The sequence below is a fragment of the Antrostomus carolinensis genome, unplaced genomic scaffold (genome assembly GCF_000700745.2).
Source record: "Antrostomus carolinensis isolate BGI_N321 unplaced genomic scaffold, ASM70074v2 scaffold11039, whole genome shotgun sequence".
NCBI lineage: Eukaryota > Metazoa > Chordata > Aves > Caprimulgiformes > Caprimulgidae > Antrostomus > Antrostomus carolinensis.
Genome location: NW_010339241.1, coordinates 8,678 through 23,116, shown reverse-complemented (window position 1 = coordinate 23,116; position 14,439 = coordinate 8,678). Strand labels below are relative to the sequence as shown.

Genomic DNA, 14,439 nt, shown 5'->3' with positions numbered 1-14,439 from the left:
GTTTAATTAGTTTATGTCCAATGATGACAGTTCTCTTAAGAGGCACCCAGCGTCTACAGAAAACTTGATCCAGTTTAAGGCCACAGATACCTGAAGTCTCATGAAAAGACAAAGCAAGTTTCTCGCTGACTAGCAAAGTGAGTCCTAACTTGCCAGTGAATGATGCTCTATGAAAACAAACTTTGTGAAAGTTCATCAAGATTCAAAAGCCATTTGATGGATAATGAGGGTGGCTCCAATCAGTAACGCTGCAGAAAGGAAATGTTGCCAGCCCTTCCTGGGGGGTGTGGAGTGAGGAACATCAACAATCCCAGCCACAAACATCAGCCCTTTGGGAACTGTTGTCTGTGAGATATTAAATAACTTTATTCACTTCTAGAGAGATGTACTTATACCTCAGTGTTACTTCTTCCTGTTTTTTTAATTTACTGTGCATCTGAGATGTTCTAAATGGCCTTAATTTTTTTCACCATCTTTCCTGTGACTGGTTCTACGTCTGGCTTTAAATACTAAACAGGTGAACCTACTAGTGTAGTAATTATTTTCTTTTTAAAAATTTATTTATTTATTTTAAACAGTGCATTTGCTCTAGCTTTCTTCCTTAATAGCTAGTTGATTTAAGACTCCTCTATATGAGGAATTATTAACCTTCAGAGCACTTAGATTATCATCAGAATGAGTGGGAAATCAGCTGGTTTTTGTCAGTTTTTTGGAAGTTTCAAGGAACTTAGATAATTCTGCATTTTTGTTAAAATTTTCTTTGATTTTGTAGGGGTTAACCTTCTAAATAAATATTAAAATTTCAAATAGAAATGGATATTTCGGCAGGAACAAAAAAAATTATAATTGGCTACAAGAAAATATTTTTAAAGGTCAAACCCAACCTTCCTTTGCTTCAAAATTTAAGCTGTTTTATGTTTTCTTCTGGGGATTTTGCGGGCGGCAGTACCGTACATTTGCCTTCTGCAAGTTTCTTGTGTTTTCTGTCTTTGGAGTATTAAATAACACAAACTGTTTGACACTGTGTTGAATCACTAGTTAGTCTGATGGGCTGTCTATATTCTAGATCGAGTATACCTTAGAGCCTTTCTGGAATCTGAGTCATGACTTCTTTTTCGTGACATTACCCTGAGGTTAGCTGCATAGAAAGCAACATTCTGTTTGTGCTTTCAGAGTGTGAGTAGAGTGTTCAGAATCTGGGCTAGTACCACTAAAGAAAGTACTGTTACTTTATTGGTGTAATGTTGAAAATGAAAATGAAAGAGTTTTGGTCTTCAGTGCAAATAAATTGCTTTGCTTTGGTTTACCCTGTAGCAGATTTGCTGGCACCTCAGTGTAACTGGCAGTCTCATTCTAACGCAACCTCAGACTAAAATATCACTATAGCGCTATAAATCTGGAGTGTTGCATATTTGTCAGGAGCTAATGAATGCGATGGACCACAAAGTATTTTTCTTTCTTGGAAGTCTTAACTTCTCTTCTGTGAGCAATAAATATGAGCAAGCATTGTATGGTTAATGCCTTCTTCACACTGGCTATATTTATTTCTTTGACTTTGGCAGGTTCGTTTACGAGGTTGGCAATAACTGGAGGCAGAGGCCTTTTCACAAAGGATATTCAGCGTTGGGAAACGGATTTGCAGATTTGCATGGGGTAAAAATGAAGGCAGAAATAAACTTCTGAAACTGAATCCCGGTCCAGGAATGATGGCTCCTCAGCTGCATACACATGCTTTCAATATCTCCCCAATAGAGAACGGGAGATTGTGCATAAATGGAACACCATGGATTTGGCATCTCCTAGAAGAATGCGTCGAGAACGCGTGGGAGTATTGGAGCGTTGTCATAGGACTGATTTCCATTGTCTGTTTTCTGTTTGCTGCACTACCGTAAGTTTAAAGTCTTAAGCAGTCCTCCGATTCAAACGTGAATAATCTTGCCTGCAGCCTCTTTCTAAAGCTGCCTCTTTTTTCTTTTTTTAAAAAATTTTATCTTGGATATGTTTCTTTATCTGCATAATACAGATATAATATGCCAGAGAAGCATGTTGTTCATGTTTGCAACAATATTTGGTGGTTGACAAATGAGCTTGATGTACTGTTCTGTTGTAGTGACTTGACACTAATCTCTGCCACTTAGAGCAAATGAGAATAAATCACCTCTTCCCTCTTATCTTCTCCACCCTGAGATGTGTGTGCACGCACAGGCACACTTGCAGCAGAATCTGGCTCAGTGTTTATTTAAACCACATGCTGTGTCACCAATACTCTTGTGCTGGCTCCTGCCAATGAAATTGGGATTGAGAAAAGGTCAGAAGCAGCACATGAGTTAGCGCTTCGCTAGTGTTAAATCAGTTGCTGTTCAGTCCTTGGCACTGGGTTCAGGTTTTAAATATGTAGGTAGGAGATGATGAAGGAAAAGTAGAAACGCTCCCAGCAGGTGAAAATGCCTGAAACAAAATGGGATTGACTCCAAGGTCTGTCCCCACAAGGGGGATATAATTTGGTGAACTAGTAAAAGGGCTATGGAAATCCAGCAAAATAAAGCCACTCTTAGTAAGCTGTTGAGCTTCAGAAACAGTAGTTGAAAGGGGGTTTTACATTAAAACTGTCATGTTAGTGAGCGTGGAATTCATCAGGATAGGTGTAATGGACTCGTGTTTGGGATTGCTTCCTGGTGCCCATTGTGAATCTGAGTAACACTGCTCCAGTTTAGAGGCACAAGTGTAGCTGTCACCTCTTTTAGAACCTTTCTTCCTTCTTAGCCCTCCTATGTGGGTTTTTTATTTCAGTATTTTAAAGGCTGGTATTTACAGCAGGTGAATAGAAAATGCTTATGGCATAATTCTGGTGTCCAGAAAATGGTATTTCAGTGCAGGCCACAAAAAAAAGAGCCCATGCAAGCAGTAACGAGGTTGTGATTTGAGCCTTTTGTAATGTTAGAGTAAGACATGGTGAGCTATAGCCATACGGAGTTCTTCTTCAAAAGGTGAGTTGAGTATTGCTGTGATAGGTCTCTTGTGGTTAGAGTTTTAATCTTTCTTTATTCAGATTTTGGGAAAATGTACTTCTGAGCTTATTAAAAACATTTTTTGCTTACGCTGTTTTACAATTGCTTCTGGAATTTGCACCAGTCAAATTTACATTGCCTGTCAGAATGGAAGAGTGGATCAAGCGCTGTCTTTGGGCTTTCTGCTGTGCTGGATAGCTGGAGATCTTACAAATTTCGTAGGCTGCTATTTAACAAATCAACTGCCAATTCAGGTAATCTGTCAATACTCCTACGTTCTGATTTATTCCTTTCAAACAGTCTCTTTCAACTCTAGGATAACTTCTTACTGCACAGTGAAGTACAAACTGGGAAAGAAGGTGGTTTTGTGTTCTGTTCACTGATCTACGATGGATAAAATAAGCCCTAATTTCCCAAGTATTTACACTGATACTGTTATGTGTTACAGGAACCATTTAACACTTGCAATTAGCATTTGGAGAGACTTGCTGGGTGTTACTCAGTGGTGAATGAAATGGGGAATTTTCAGTTAAGCTTCAGCTTCAGAGTAAGCTAGCAGAGCAGATAGGACTGGAAGGGAGTTGTGCTGTTTAGCTTGTAATAATAGATCAAGCTCTTTTGGGGCAGCTGCTCTTTCAACTTCCTTTTGGTTTTGTTTGGTTTTTAAGAGAACTATTAACAGGGAAATACTAGTTCAAAGCTGTTAGTGTCTGACTAATCTGAAAATTTATTTTCTTCATTAAGGGGAAGGTTTCTCTGAGAAGAACAATAATTTTCAGCAATACGTTAATTGTGTCTGAAACTTTCTTATCCATGTTTCTTTTTTTTTTTTACTTTTAATTAAAAGAGAAAGAGGTATGTGTCAGCCACCTGCAGAATTTTTCACAAGCTGGAGATGGATCCAAGAGTTTTCTTCTCTTTTACAAGTTAATGTGCAGCACTAACCGTTCCATCTCCCCGTTATGAAAAGGAGAAGAGAGAATGTCTGTTTTGTCTTACTGAGGGAAGAGACACTGAGTAGGATTAGTAACTTCCAAAGTGCTGGGAAACTAGGTGGAGCAGAGTGAAGCTTCTGGGCAGGATTTATCAGTCTGCCCAGGTAGGAATTTGTGCTGTGCACCCTGGAAAATCGCCAGCTAGTGCAATTGTGTCAGCAAGTTCCTGTTGCGTAAGGTCTACCCTGTGTTCATCTGCAGTGGTCTGACTTGTTTTGTTCTGGAAACACTTTCTTTTGTGGGTTTTTGGTGGTTTTTTTGTTGGGTTTTTTTTTTTAGTGCTTTGGTATTTGTCATTCACATTATGATTATGAAGCAAAATTTCCATGCATTAAAGGTATTTTGAACTATTTGTATAGTGAACAAGCAAATGTGTCTTCTCTTTCAGATTATCACTGCCATTTTTTACGTTAACATGGATATCATTATGATTTCACAGTTTGTCTACTATAAACTCAAGAATCAGAAGACAACAAAATGTAAGGTTTTTCACCAATTAAAATGTTCTCCATAAAGTAACACACTCTTTACTTTGATATTTTCTGCAGCATTTAAATAAAGTTTTTTCAGAGGGATCGAAAAGTAGAGTGCACAAATTCTGGTTGAAATTGAAATTGATCTTGTGAAAATCCTGCTCTTTGTGTTCTCTGCCTTTCTCTTTTCTTACCCACATAATATCTGTAAATGTTTTCCTGTAGTACTTTCAGTTTATTTAAACATATAAAATATGATATTTTTGTGGAATCTGGTTCTGTATTTTAACTTACTCTATGGTTTCGCTCTCTTCTTACAGCTATCTAAACACATATCTAAGTTGAAAGCAAGCATTATTTCTTTGTGTGGTTCAGTTAGTTTCCTCTGTGTTGATTGAAACCGGACTTTATTTGCTTATAGCATAAAATACCTTGACAACTTCAGGTGTTCTGTTTCAATACAAATAGTTAAAAAAACATATTCAAGGGGAATGAAGTTACTTGAGTTGTGCTTCATAAAACCCTTGCAGTAGTTGTAGTATTCAGCCTACCAATGGACTACTGTTTTGACTGAAAGCTCTGTTCACATTGTATCAAATCAAAAACATTAACTCATCAATCTAAAAAAGAAAAAAAAAAAGAAAGTATCAAAGAAAATCCATGGTATAGCAGAGGTAACAAAAAGCTGAAGTAAAACAGATGCCTGCCCAGCAGACTAAATAGGGATAAAGCAGATTCATTCAATATGGAACTGATAATAAACCTGGAGATAGGTCAGTGCTGAAGATATTTCCTTCCTGCTGCCTACTCTTGAAAACAAACACAGGCTTTTGTCCATTTTAGCTGCCAGTGCCTGTTTCAGCTCAATGTTTTGCATAGCTGGAGAGGGAGGAATGGTGCTGGGATTAAAGCTGTGAAAGAGGGCTTGTCAATACCCCTTCTGGAGCAGTTACCCTAGACAAGTTGGTCAGTTTTGCATCTCACAGTGCAGCCTGTGGATCTAAAGCACTATTAAATCTGTGTTACTTAGACTCCAGGTCTTTAGGATAGGCTTCCTAATGCTGTACAGCAATTTGTTCCACTGGTAACAGCAACTGCAGGACTTCATCAGCATCTTGTAGATACAGAAGGTAACTCCAGTATCTCCAGAGTTCTGTAGGCTTGTCTGCCATTTTCAAGTTGTCTAGGAGGTGTCTGTGGAGACTTGCTAGATGGAGTCTGTGTCTTGGAATATGTGAGTCTTGGTAAGGCTTGATATCTGGCTAGCCATGGACATAGACACTGGTCCAGCACAGTGCTTAGATTATGTATTTATCATAAAGATATTTCTGTTAATTTAAGTCTCAAATATCCTTACTTATGCAGTTTTTAATCAAGATATGTTGAAAAAAAGCTGTGTACATCCTATTCCACTTAGCAGTTTGCTGTTTACCAGCTGTTATTTAATAGTAAACTATTAGGAGCTAACACAAGAGATGAACCAAGCATTGAATTTTTCTCTCTCTGTAGCAATGCCCATTTAAGGAGTTCCCTCCTGTCCCTGCGCTGCTCCCCTCTGTTGTTGCACAGACACAGCACAACTATGATAGTGAGCAGGGGTGGGCACAGAGCCCAGAAGAAAGAGGTGGACTTAACATCCATGCCAAGAAAAAGATACATGAAATTGTACCTTTAAATTTACATGTTTATATTGCAAACAAAAAGTAAACTTAAATCAACAGCAGATGTTATCTTGCAGCTAATTTGTTTGTATGTCATTCTAGGCAGCAAAAGCCTGAAGAATTTCTGCACAGCCTGGGTCGTGGTGTGTGTAGCACTGTGTGTTATTTTACTCTGTCAGCTGTTACTAAGAAACCGAGACCAGAGTACAGTCATCGAAAGCAGTAACGTAAGTTCTTCCCTGCTTCCATCCCAACCCTTTGCACGGCTGAAGAGAGGATCACCTTGAAGATTGTGGGTCCCCTCCCTGCTCTGAACAGCACAGGGTGGTGTCATATCCCCCCAGCATGTGCCAGGGAATGGGTTGGGGCTGCCCTGGGTGGTGCTGGGGGCATCTTTGCTTTAGCTGTTCTTCCTCTGAAGCAAGATCCACCTTCCTACCTACATTTTCACAAGCCCATCTGCCATGGCAAGGAAGGAATTTTTTATAATGAGGGTGGTGAGACCCTGGCCTAGGTTGCCCAGGGAAGTGGTAGAAGCCCCATCCCTGGAAACATTCAAGGTCAGGTTGGACAGGTCTGTGAGCAACCTGGTCTGGTTGGAGATGTCCCTGTCACTGCAGGGGGTTGGACTAGATGTTCTTGGAAGGTCCTTCCAACCCAAACCAGGCTGTGATTCTCTGAAAAGCATCTTGAAGAAATCGTGTACTCTGAGCTTTAAAGAAATTTAGGTGACGTTTTTAACAAAGATTTAGAAATCATGAATGTGTCACCATGTGGATGTTTTAACTATGGACCATACATCCCAAAATAAAGCAGTTATAAAATCGCTTCTTTTAACAGCTTCCTGTGTTTTGAGCTTATTTTGTCCCTTGGGTCATTAGGATGTGCTGCTCTGCAGAGTAACATGTATACGTGTTGTCTTCCTGCTTGTGTTGGATACTGCAGATATCCGTGTAGAGACCACACAGTCACAAGTGAAATCAATAAAAGTGGAAAATTACAATTGTACCTGCTGTTTTTTTCAGGAAGGTTCACAGGCTATTCTAGCAATTTTATGGCCTTCATACTAATGCCAGTAAAATAATTGTAATCCAGCCACATTGCCCAGCAGGGAAGCAGCTTATTTTCAAAACACAGCTACAGTGAGAAAACTAACAACTCTTAAACTGTGAAAAATGAGTATTTTGCTATCTCCAGACAGGATGATTCATTTTTTTTTAGTCACCCTAGCTACTGCTCTTAGTTTTGGTTTGAATTATTGTGCCCAGGCTTTTTTAGCAGGAGGACTGGATTGATACTAGTGTCGTATCCTAAAGCCTGGCACTAGTTTTGATCTCGGTCATGGCTATGATGCAGCAGAGTGCATTGTTGTGAGATAAAGATTAAACCCTTTCTAGCCCTCTTTGGTCATTTGAAGAGCAGCACTGAACTGCTTTGAAAGAAGTTCTGTCCAGAAAAATCAACCACTGGACTCTCAGATTAATCCTCTGAAATGCCTGAAAACATTCTTGCCAAAATATATGTACTTTTCTTTTTCAGAACTCTCTTGATATGATTGAAATGTCAGGCTTCATTTGTGGCTATGTATCCTGTGTGTTTTACTTGGGAAGTAGATTTCCTCAGCTGTACAAAAATGTAAGTAGATTTTTGGCTAAGTATACCTGTGTGTTTTACAAACTCCTCTCTGTCACTTTGGATGTTGTATTCTCCCTCTAAACTCAAAATCCTACTTTGTTTTTCTGACTCACTCAAATGGTAAAGAACAAAAAGGGGTTTTTTTCCCATTCAGAGGAGGATGGTGAGAATTTTAGGAAAATTATGGACTTCAGTTGATAGAAGAGAAGCAGGGGAAGAGGAAGTGAATTACCTACAGGTGAATTTATCAGATATGAGCAGAAACTTGCTTTGTTTGATTCGTGTCAAGAGCAAGTGATATCTCCCCTTTTTTTCTTCAAACTATTCTATCTGAAGTAACCAATCATGGGATCAAAAGCTAGAATCAGAGGAAAAATAGTTTAGAATTTTCCGCAAAGATACCATTACTGACTTTTCCCCCACCCCTGCAGCCTGTATATTAAATAAAAAAACCAAAAACCAACAAAAGACCTGAAGTTTTACATTGTCAATTGTAAACAGGCATTTTGATTGGTTATGGAAATGATTAGTTCGTTTCCAAGCCTGTTTATATTCCCCCTTTACCTTTTCCATCACAGATAAAATACCACAATATTTTCAAAAAGTTTTACTAAGTAGACTGGTAGAGCAACAGATTTCTCAAGATCTAAATATAATTTAGAAGCAGATGATCTTTGCTGTGCTGGACTTTACATAAAAATTACATTAATGGGAGCTGCTTCTAAGAGCTGTAACTATTTCTGTGGTTTTCAGTGATAGATGCTGAAAGTACTAACCTCAGAGGATTCAGAACACAGGACAAGCATGACTGAAAGTCTTTGGATGTGTCATAGTACAAAATGCTAAAATTATCTATAATATACATGCTAAATATGCTAAAATTATCTATAACATGTAACTGATATGTGTTTTAACATTTCTGTGACAATTTCTTTGTGTTTAGTTCCGAAGAAGATCAACAGAAGGCACCTCTTACCTGCTCTTTGCCTTAGCCATGATGGGAAACTGTACGTATGGACTGAGCCTTGTTTTAAAGATGCCAGCTACTGAATCTTTCCGGGCCCTCTACTTCTTACACCATCTTCCATGGCTCATTGGGAGCTTTGGAGTTTTGTTTCTAGACATTTTGGTATCCTTTTCCTGTTATAGCTGGAGTTTCTCAGGATAGGCTTGTTAATAACTAGATCAGAAATTAAAGAAGAGTTTTAATCAATTTTTTTTTTCTATGATCCTAACCTGATTATAAAATCTTAGCTTCTTTCTGAACAATAATTTTTATGTTTTTAATAATATTTTTATAAGAATAACAAGTTTATAGAAAATATCTACATTAGAGCTACATTGCATGAGTTATATCTTGTAGCCAATACATAGTATACTAGAAGTTGAGGGAAGAGGTTTTACACATTGTGCTGCTTTTCTTACATTTGCTGTCTGCTGCACATAAAAAACAAAACAAAAAAACCCCACAAACAAACAAACCAACACAAACCCCAAACCTGCTTGTTTTTAAATGCAAATATAGAATTATAGTGTTGAGAGTTTGGTTAAATTTTAAGTGTTATTACAAGATTGCATTAACGTCAGAGACTGGCAGTGAGGTTTTGGCAAACTTGGTTTCAGAAAATAGCACTTAACGAAGAAATGCTGCAGCTACCCTTAGCTGCATCATTTGGGGCAAAATCAGATAGTATTGAGACACTTGAGTGCCTCTGAAAACCAGCAGCTGTGCTCCTTGAGTTGTGCTGAGGGCTGACACAGTTATCTAGATTAACGTGCCAGTTTCTGGAAAGTCCTGAGCAAGCTTTAAACACTGTAATTTTTAATTCTGATATTCTGGGCAGATATATAAGATGCCCACAATATATTAGTTATTGTAAGTTGTGCTCTTTCTAGATTGAACATTAGCATTTTGTGATTGAGAAATTAAAAGCAGAGTTTATAGAGTAATATGGTACTTTTGGTTTAAAAACCTGGTGAATGGTAATGTGGTGGGACTTGGTCTTACTGTTCACTAGAGGTTTATAGTCACCTGTCTCGTTACTATAGCTTGTATTTTCACTTAGCATAAAGAGGAGATTTTCTGATTTTTCCTGAAGTAAGAATTTTAGGTTTGTGACTGAAAACATCTTGGTACTTGGCTCCATGAGCTCGAACTATAAAACAGGATAAAATGAAGAGTGATTTCAGGACCATGCTGAAACATATTGTGTTAATCCGTTCCATATTAAAAGGAAGTTCTTTACCAGATTTACCTGGAACAGTTCCAGAAGTTATGATTCCCAGGCATCAGTCTTGTCTTTCTGATTAAAGTAATTTCATAAGCCACTCCAATTAGGCTAACGATGGGACAGCCAACCCCGGCCTTTGGATGGACTGTTCAATTACACTGTCACTCAGAACAGCCGGCCGTGCTTTGTGCATCTCCAGCCCTGGGGATTTAAGTGGGCAGTTTAGTAAAACATTCTGCATCATGGGAACACAATACCCCACTACAGTGGCAAGACTAAACTGTAATTCTTGGCCCATTTTGACATAAATTGTAGTTTCTTGTGCCTGAGCAGACTGGAAGGACTCTGGGTTGCTAACCCACGTAGCTGGTTTGAGCGCTCAGGACTTTTGCTCCATGAATTAAGTGACTTTCTTCCACCTCCAGCCTCCCCCAGCTAGAAACATAAACCAGCCAGTATTTATTTACCCCAAAACCCATAGAATTTGATCTTGATGACCCTTACAGTATGTTATGTGTGTATTTGCAGATGTCTTTCTATGATGTACTCTGAAAAGGAGCTTTTTCTAGTGCCACAAACCTCCCCCCTCCCTGAGCTCTGCCCCAGGACTGCAGTGCCAGCCTGCACATGACATTCATTTCTGGGTTCTGTCTTGATTGGCGTCTGAATCCAATCTTGCTAATAGTCTTCCAGTTCAAATTATATTGAAAACAGATGCTTCCAAATCAGGTTGAGGAACTTATAAGAATCTAGTCAAATATATAGGGTTATTTGAAAATGTATGAAGTATTTGTAATCAAGAGAAAACAAAAGCAGACCTCCTGCTTTGAGAAGCCCTGAAGGTATGGAAGTCAATGCTTTTAAAGAGAGCTTCATTACTGTCTCTTGCCAAGCAAGAAAATCAAAAATCTCACAAACTGCTCTGTCATGTCAGACCAGAAAACAAAGAACAGGATCACCTGGGGTTTGGAAGACAGAGGAATTAAACCAAAAAGTCATAATTTCTAAGAGGGAGGTGTTTGATAATTGATCATTTGTGTCACAGACAGTCTGTGTTTTGAGGAGTCGTTGCAGAAACTGTCTAATTTTAGTAGACTTCATTCCTGATAGTGCCCAGAGTTTCATTAGGTGGAAAATAAACTCATTTCTCAAGGTCCAGGCAAGGATTAGGAGTTCACTTACTCTGTGTCTGCTGCAGTATTCTTTTGCTTCCATCTGACACGACTGGCATGGACTATTTTTAGAAACAAATGGACTCCTGATCATAGCTGGAACAGCAGCTCCAGCGTTACTTACTGCAGGATTGCACTGGAGTTGTTTCAGCTCAGTGTACCAGGATAACACGCTCATCCTGTTTCCTTGGTGTCTATACAGTTCAAAGTTATTTGGTTGCACAAGAAAGCAGTTATTTTGGATAAATAACAGAAGTGTCCAGTTGTTTGTAAGGTCTGAATTGTCCTCCTTTTCATTTTAAGAGGAGTTTCATAACCTTACACATTTGAATTATAAATTGGACACAATTTTCTTTTCCAGGAAATGTTTCTTTCCTGCCTTTTTGCAGTGGAAGGTGGTTGGAGTTTCTCAAGACACCACAAAACCCAGGGTTTAAATGACCTGATAGGATGCCTTGGCAGTCAGAGACACTAAGCCCAGATTTGTTTACTGTAGGGTTCCACAGTGGATCCCATTAGACTTTATTTTATGTGCGTGATTACTTAATGTTCCACTTGGATATATTTTATATTTTGTTTTATGATCTAGTGGAAGGTGTCCCTGCTGATGGCAGGGGGATTGGAACTAGATGATCTTTAAGGTCCCTTCCAATCCAAACCATTCTATGATTCTATGATTTTAAAATCGGTTGTTGACTGGTTCTCCCCTGAGACCTTGAGCAGCGGCCGTCACTAAATTTCCAAGAGACTGAATCTAGTGCAAGTTTTTCTAGAAAACTTTATCCTTTTCTCTAAGTCTCCTACCTTCTTTCACCCTGCTTCCTTCCTCCCCTGCTCCCACCAAAACCAAACAACTCTGCTTTGTATTGAGTTCAGACAAAGCCCTTTACCAAGATTTTTGCCTTATTTTTTTTTTATTTGACATCAGCCTATTGTCAGAGAACTGTGTTCAGATCCTCCACATGTACTTCTTTTCATTAAGGGTAGCCAGGTTGTTACTAGATGGCCAGAGTATATTCAGCAAGAGCCAAGCTGTTGTACACAGGCTCTTCTCCTGCACTTCTTGTGATTTGCAGGACAACCCCTTGGAATCCATTCTATACCTCTACAGAACATCACGCTTTGTCATTTAATTACACCGTGCAAAGAATCTTAAGTCTGACCTGACAATTCAACCAGGAGAGTTTCCCAGCCAAATACACAACTTTGCTCCTGTAAATACTCCCTTTTGTCTCAAAACTCTTTCATTTTTTGAGTTGTCATTAAATTGTTTAATTTAATGAAGCAAATTTTGATGCACTAGCTCAGTGGCTGTCATGCACTTTCCTCTGAGATGTCAGTTTGGTTGTCTTCTCCACTTTGGGCTGTCTGCATGCTTAAGTCTTAAAGTTCCCCCCCAGAAAGTCAGGCTTGAGCAGCAAGTTAGTTTCTATATTCAGTATTCTTGGCAGTTTAACATTTCTTTTAAAAATATGAGCAGCTGAGTACATATGCTACAAAAACATATTCTGGAAATACTGTTTGATAAGCTCCACGTAACTTGTGTTTATGATTTATTCCTCCTTAAGAGCTCTGTTGCTGTTGCCAGCTTGGTGGCCAAGAGTGATAATGCTCAGTGCTACAGTTGAGGATGGTCCTGAGCCCACAGTGTGATTTCAGCAAATTTGATTCCAAATTCACAGTGGTTTTTTTCCACCAGTCCAATTTAAGGTTAGGGAGGTGCTCAGCAGCAAGTACAGTAAGGTCTGTAAAAAAAGGCTGTCTTCAAAGTCACACAGGACCCTCGCAAGCAGGAGGAGGAGGCTGTACAGGATATTTTCCTGTGTATTTGAACCATGTAACCAAAGGGATCTCAAGTTTTTAGTTAGAATTTTTCCTGTATGTTCCCTTTTCTAGTGTTGCAAGTAAAATATGATGACGCTTTTTTTTTGCCATAAAAAAAAAAGTACTGAAAATGAGTGTGAAGTAGGATTTGGAAAAGGTTATATGCTAATGTAGGAAATTCCACAGTTGGGATTAAATAACTGGATAATACTTAGGCTACAGTACATGAATTAGATACAGCAAGTTTTAAGCTTTCCTCTGCGGACTGTGGTATTCAGAGTCTGTGCCAGAACTAAATGGATGGCTGCTTTTATTCTGTACGGCTTAGTTTGGTTTTAATTGAAAGCAAGTACTGCAAATGCTACCTCTGTATCCTGGTTAATTACTTCCTTACCCCAAAATACCAGGTGACTCTGCAATTCATCCTGTATCGGGAGCACAAGGAAAGACCATCTGGGTTAGTGGCACTGGAAGTGGAACCGTTGCTGGTGAACGAGGACACTGCCTAGTGTTCAGCTCCTGGTGTCGTTGGGTTTTGCTCTTGGATGACTTTGACAAACAGTGAAGATTGCAGTTGCTTAGGGACCAAATTTATTACTTATTTTTTATTATTATTTATTTTGTCATTAATTTGTCATTACTCCTTTGCAAATGACGTGCCAACAATAAAATATGTAATATTTACTATGTTGTTTCAGGGTAGGTACAATTTTTTTCTTGATTACTTTTTTTTCCTCGTTTTAGCTCTTTCTCCCCAAAGCGTGGTGCTGTAGAAATATTTATTTGCCATCATGATACAGTGCATATCATGGGATGACTATTTATTTGTAGTTAAAGACGTACATCTAGTTAGCACTAGCGTGGCTGGTTTAAAAACTGAGCTGACCCCTGTGCCTGGAACCCTCCTTGGAGTCACAGACTGCTCATTCCAGCTGCCTTGTGTGTAAGTTGTAGCTTTTTTTTGTTGTTCAGACTCAATTTTGTATCCATCAGAAGAAAAAACACCCTGAAATTAAGTGAGTTCAGTGCAGAGGATCCGGGACTGATGCAAAAGTAGAGTCCTGGTGTGAGTTGCTGGGAGCCTCACACTATGCATTGTTATTTTAAAGAGTTGAAGCATTTGTACACCACTACCTGTGTGTTCCAAGGAATATAATTACTGTACGTCATCATCTACCCCATACAATGGGTTTGTACAACAAATTTTTTTGGAAGCTTTTGATTTAGATAAATACCACAGGGAAAAAAAAATTAGAAGCTAAGGAGACTGTACCCTGCAGTTGCAGATTTTTTGCAAGACTGTGTTGTGTTTGAAGAAAACTTTAATAAAATTATCTCCAAGAATAAACTTCTGGTTAATATTTCATTGGATGTAGGTATAAATAGGTGTAAATAAACCTATTTATCTTCAATAAATAGGTTTATGAACAAAAGGGTTTT

The 14,439-nt window shown here is 38.7% G+C and overlaps 1 protein-coding gene across 1 annotated transcript; it reads left to right on the top strand.

The window, feature by feature from the left end:
• The first annotated feature begins 1,592 nt into the window (after positions 1-1,592).
• Positions 1,593-13,508, top strand: LOC104531000 (lysosomal amino acid transporter 1 homolog). Its single transcript, XM_010175769.2, has 7 exons — positions 1,593-1,888; positions 3,133-3,262; positions 4,392-4,482; positions 6,240-6,364; positions 7,677-7,772; positions 8,716-8,901; positions 13,407-13,508. Exons 1-7 carry the CDS (start codon positions 1,704-1,706, stop codon positions 13,506-13,508), a joined length of 915 nt encoding a protein of 304 aa, XP_010174071.2. The 5' UTR covers positions 1,593-1,703.
• Positions 13,509-14,439: the final 931 nt, after the last annotated feature.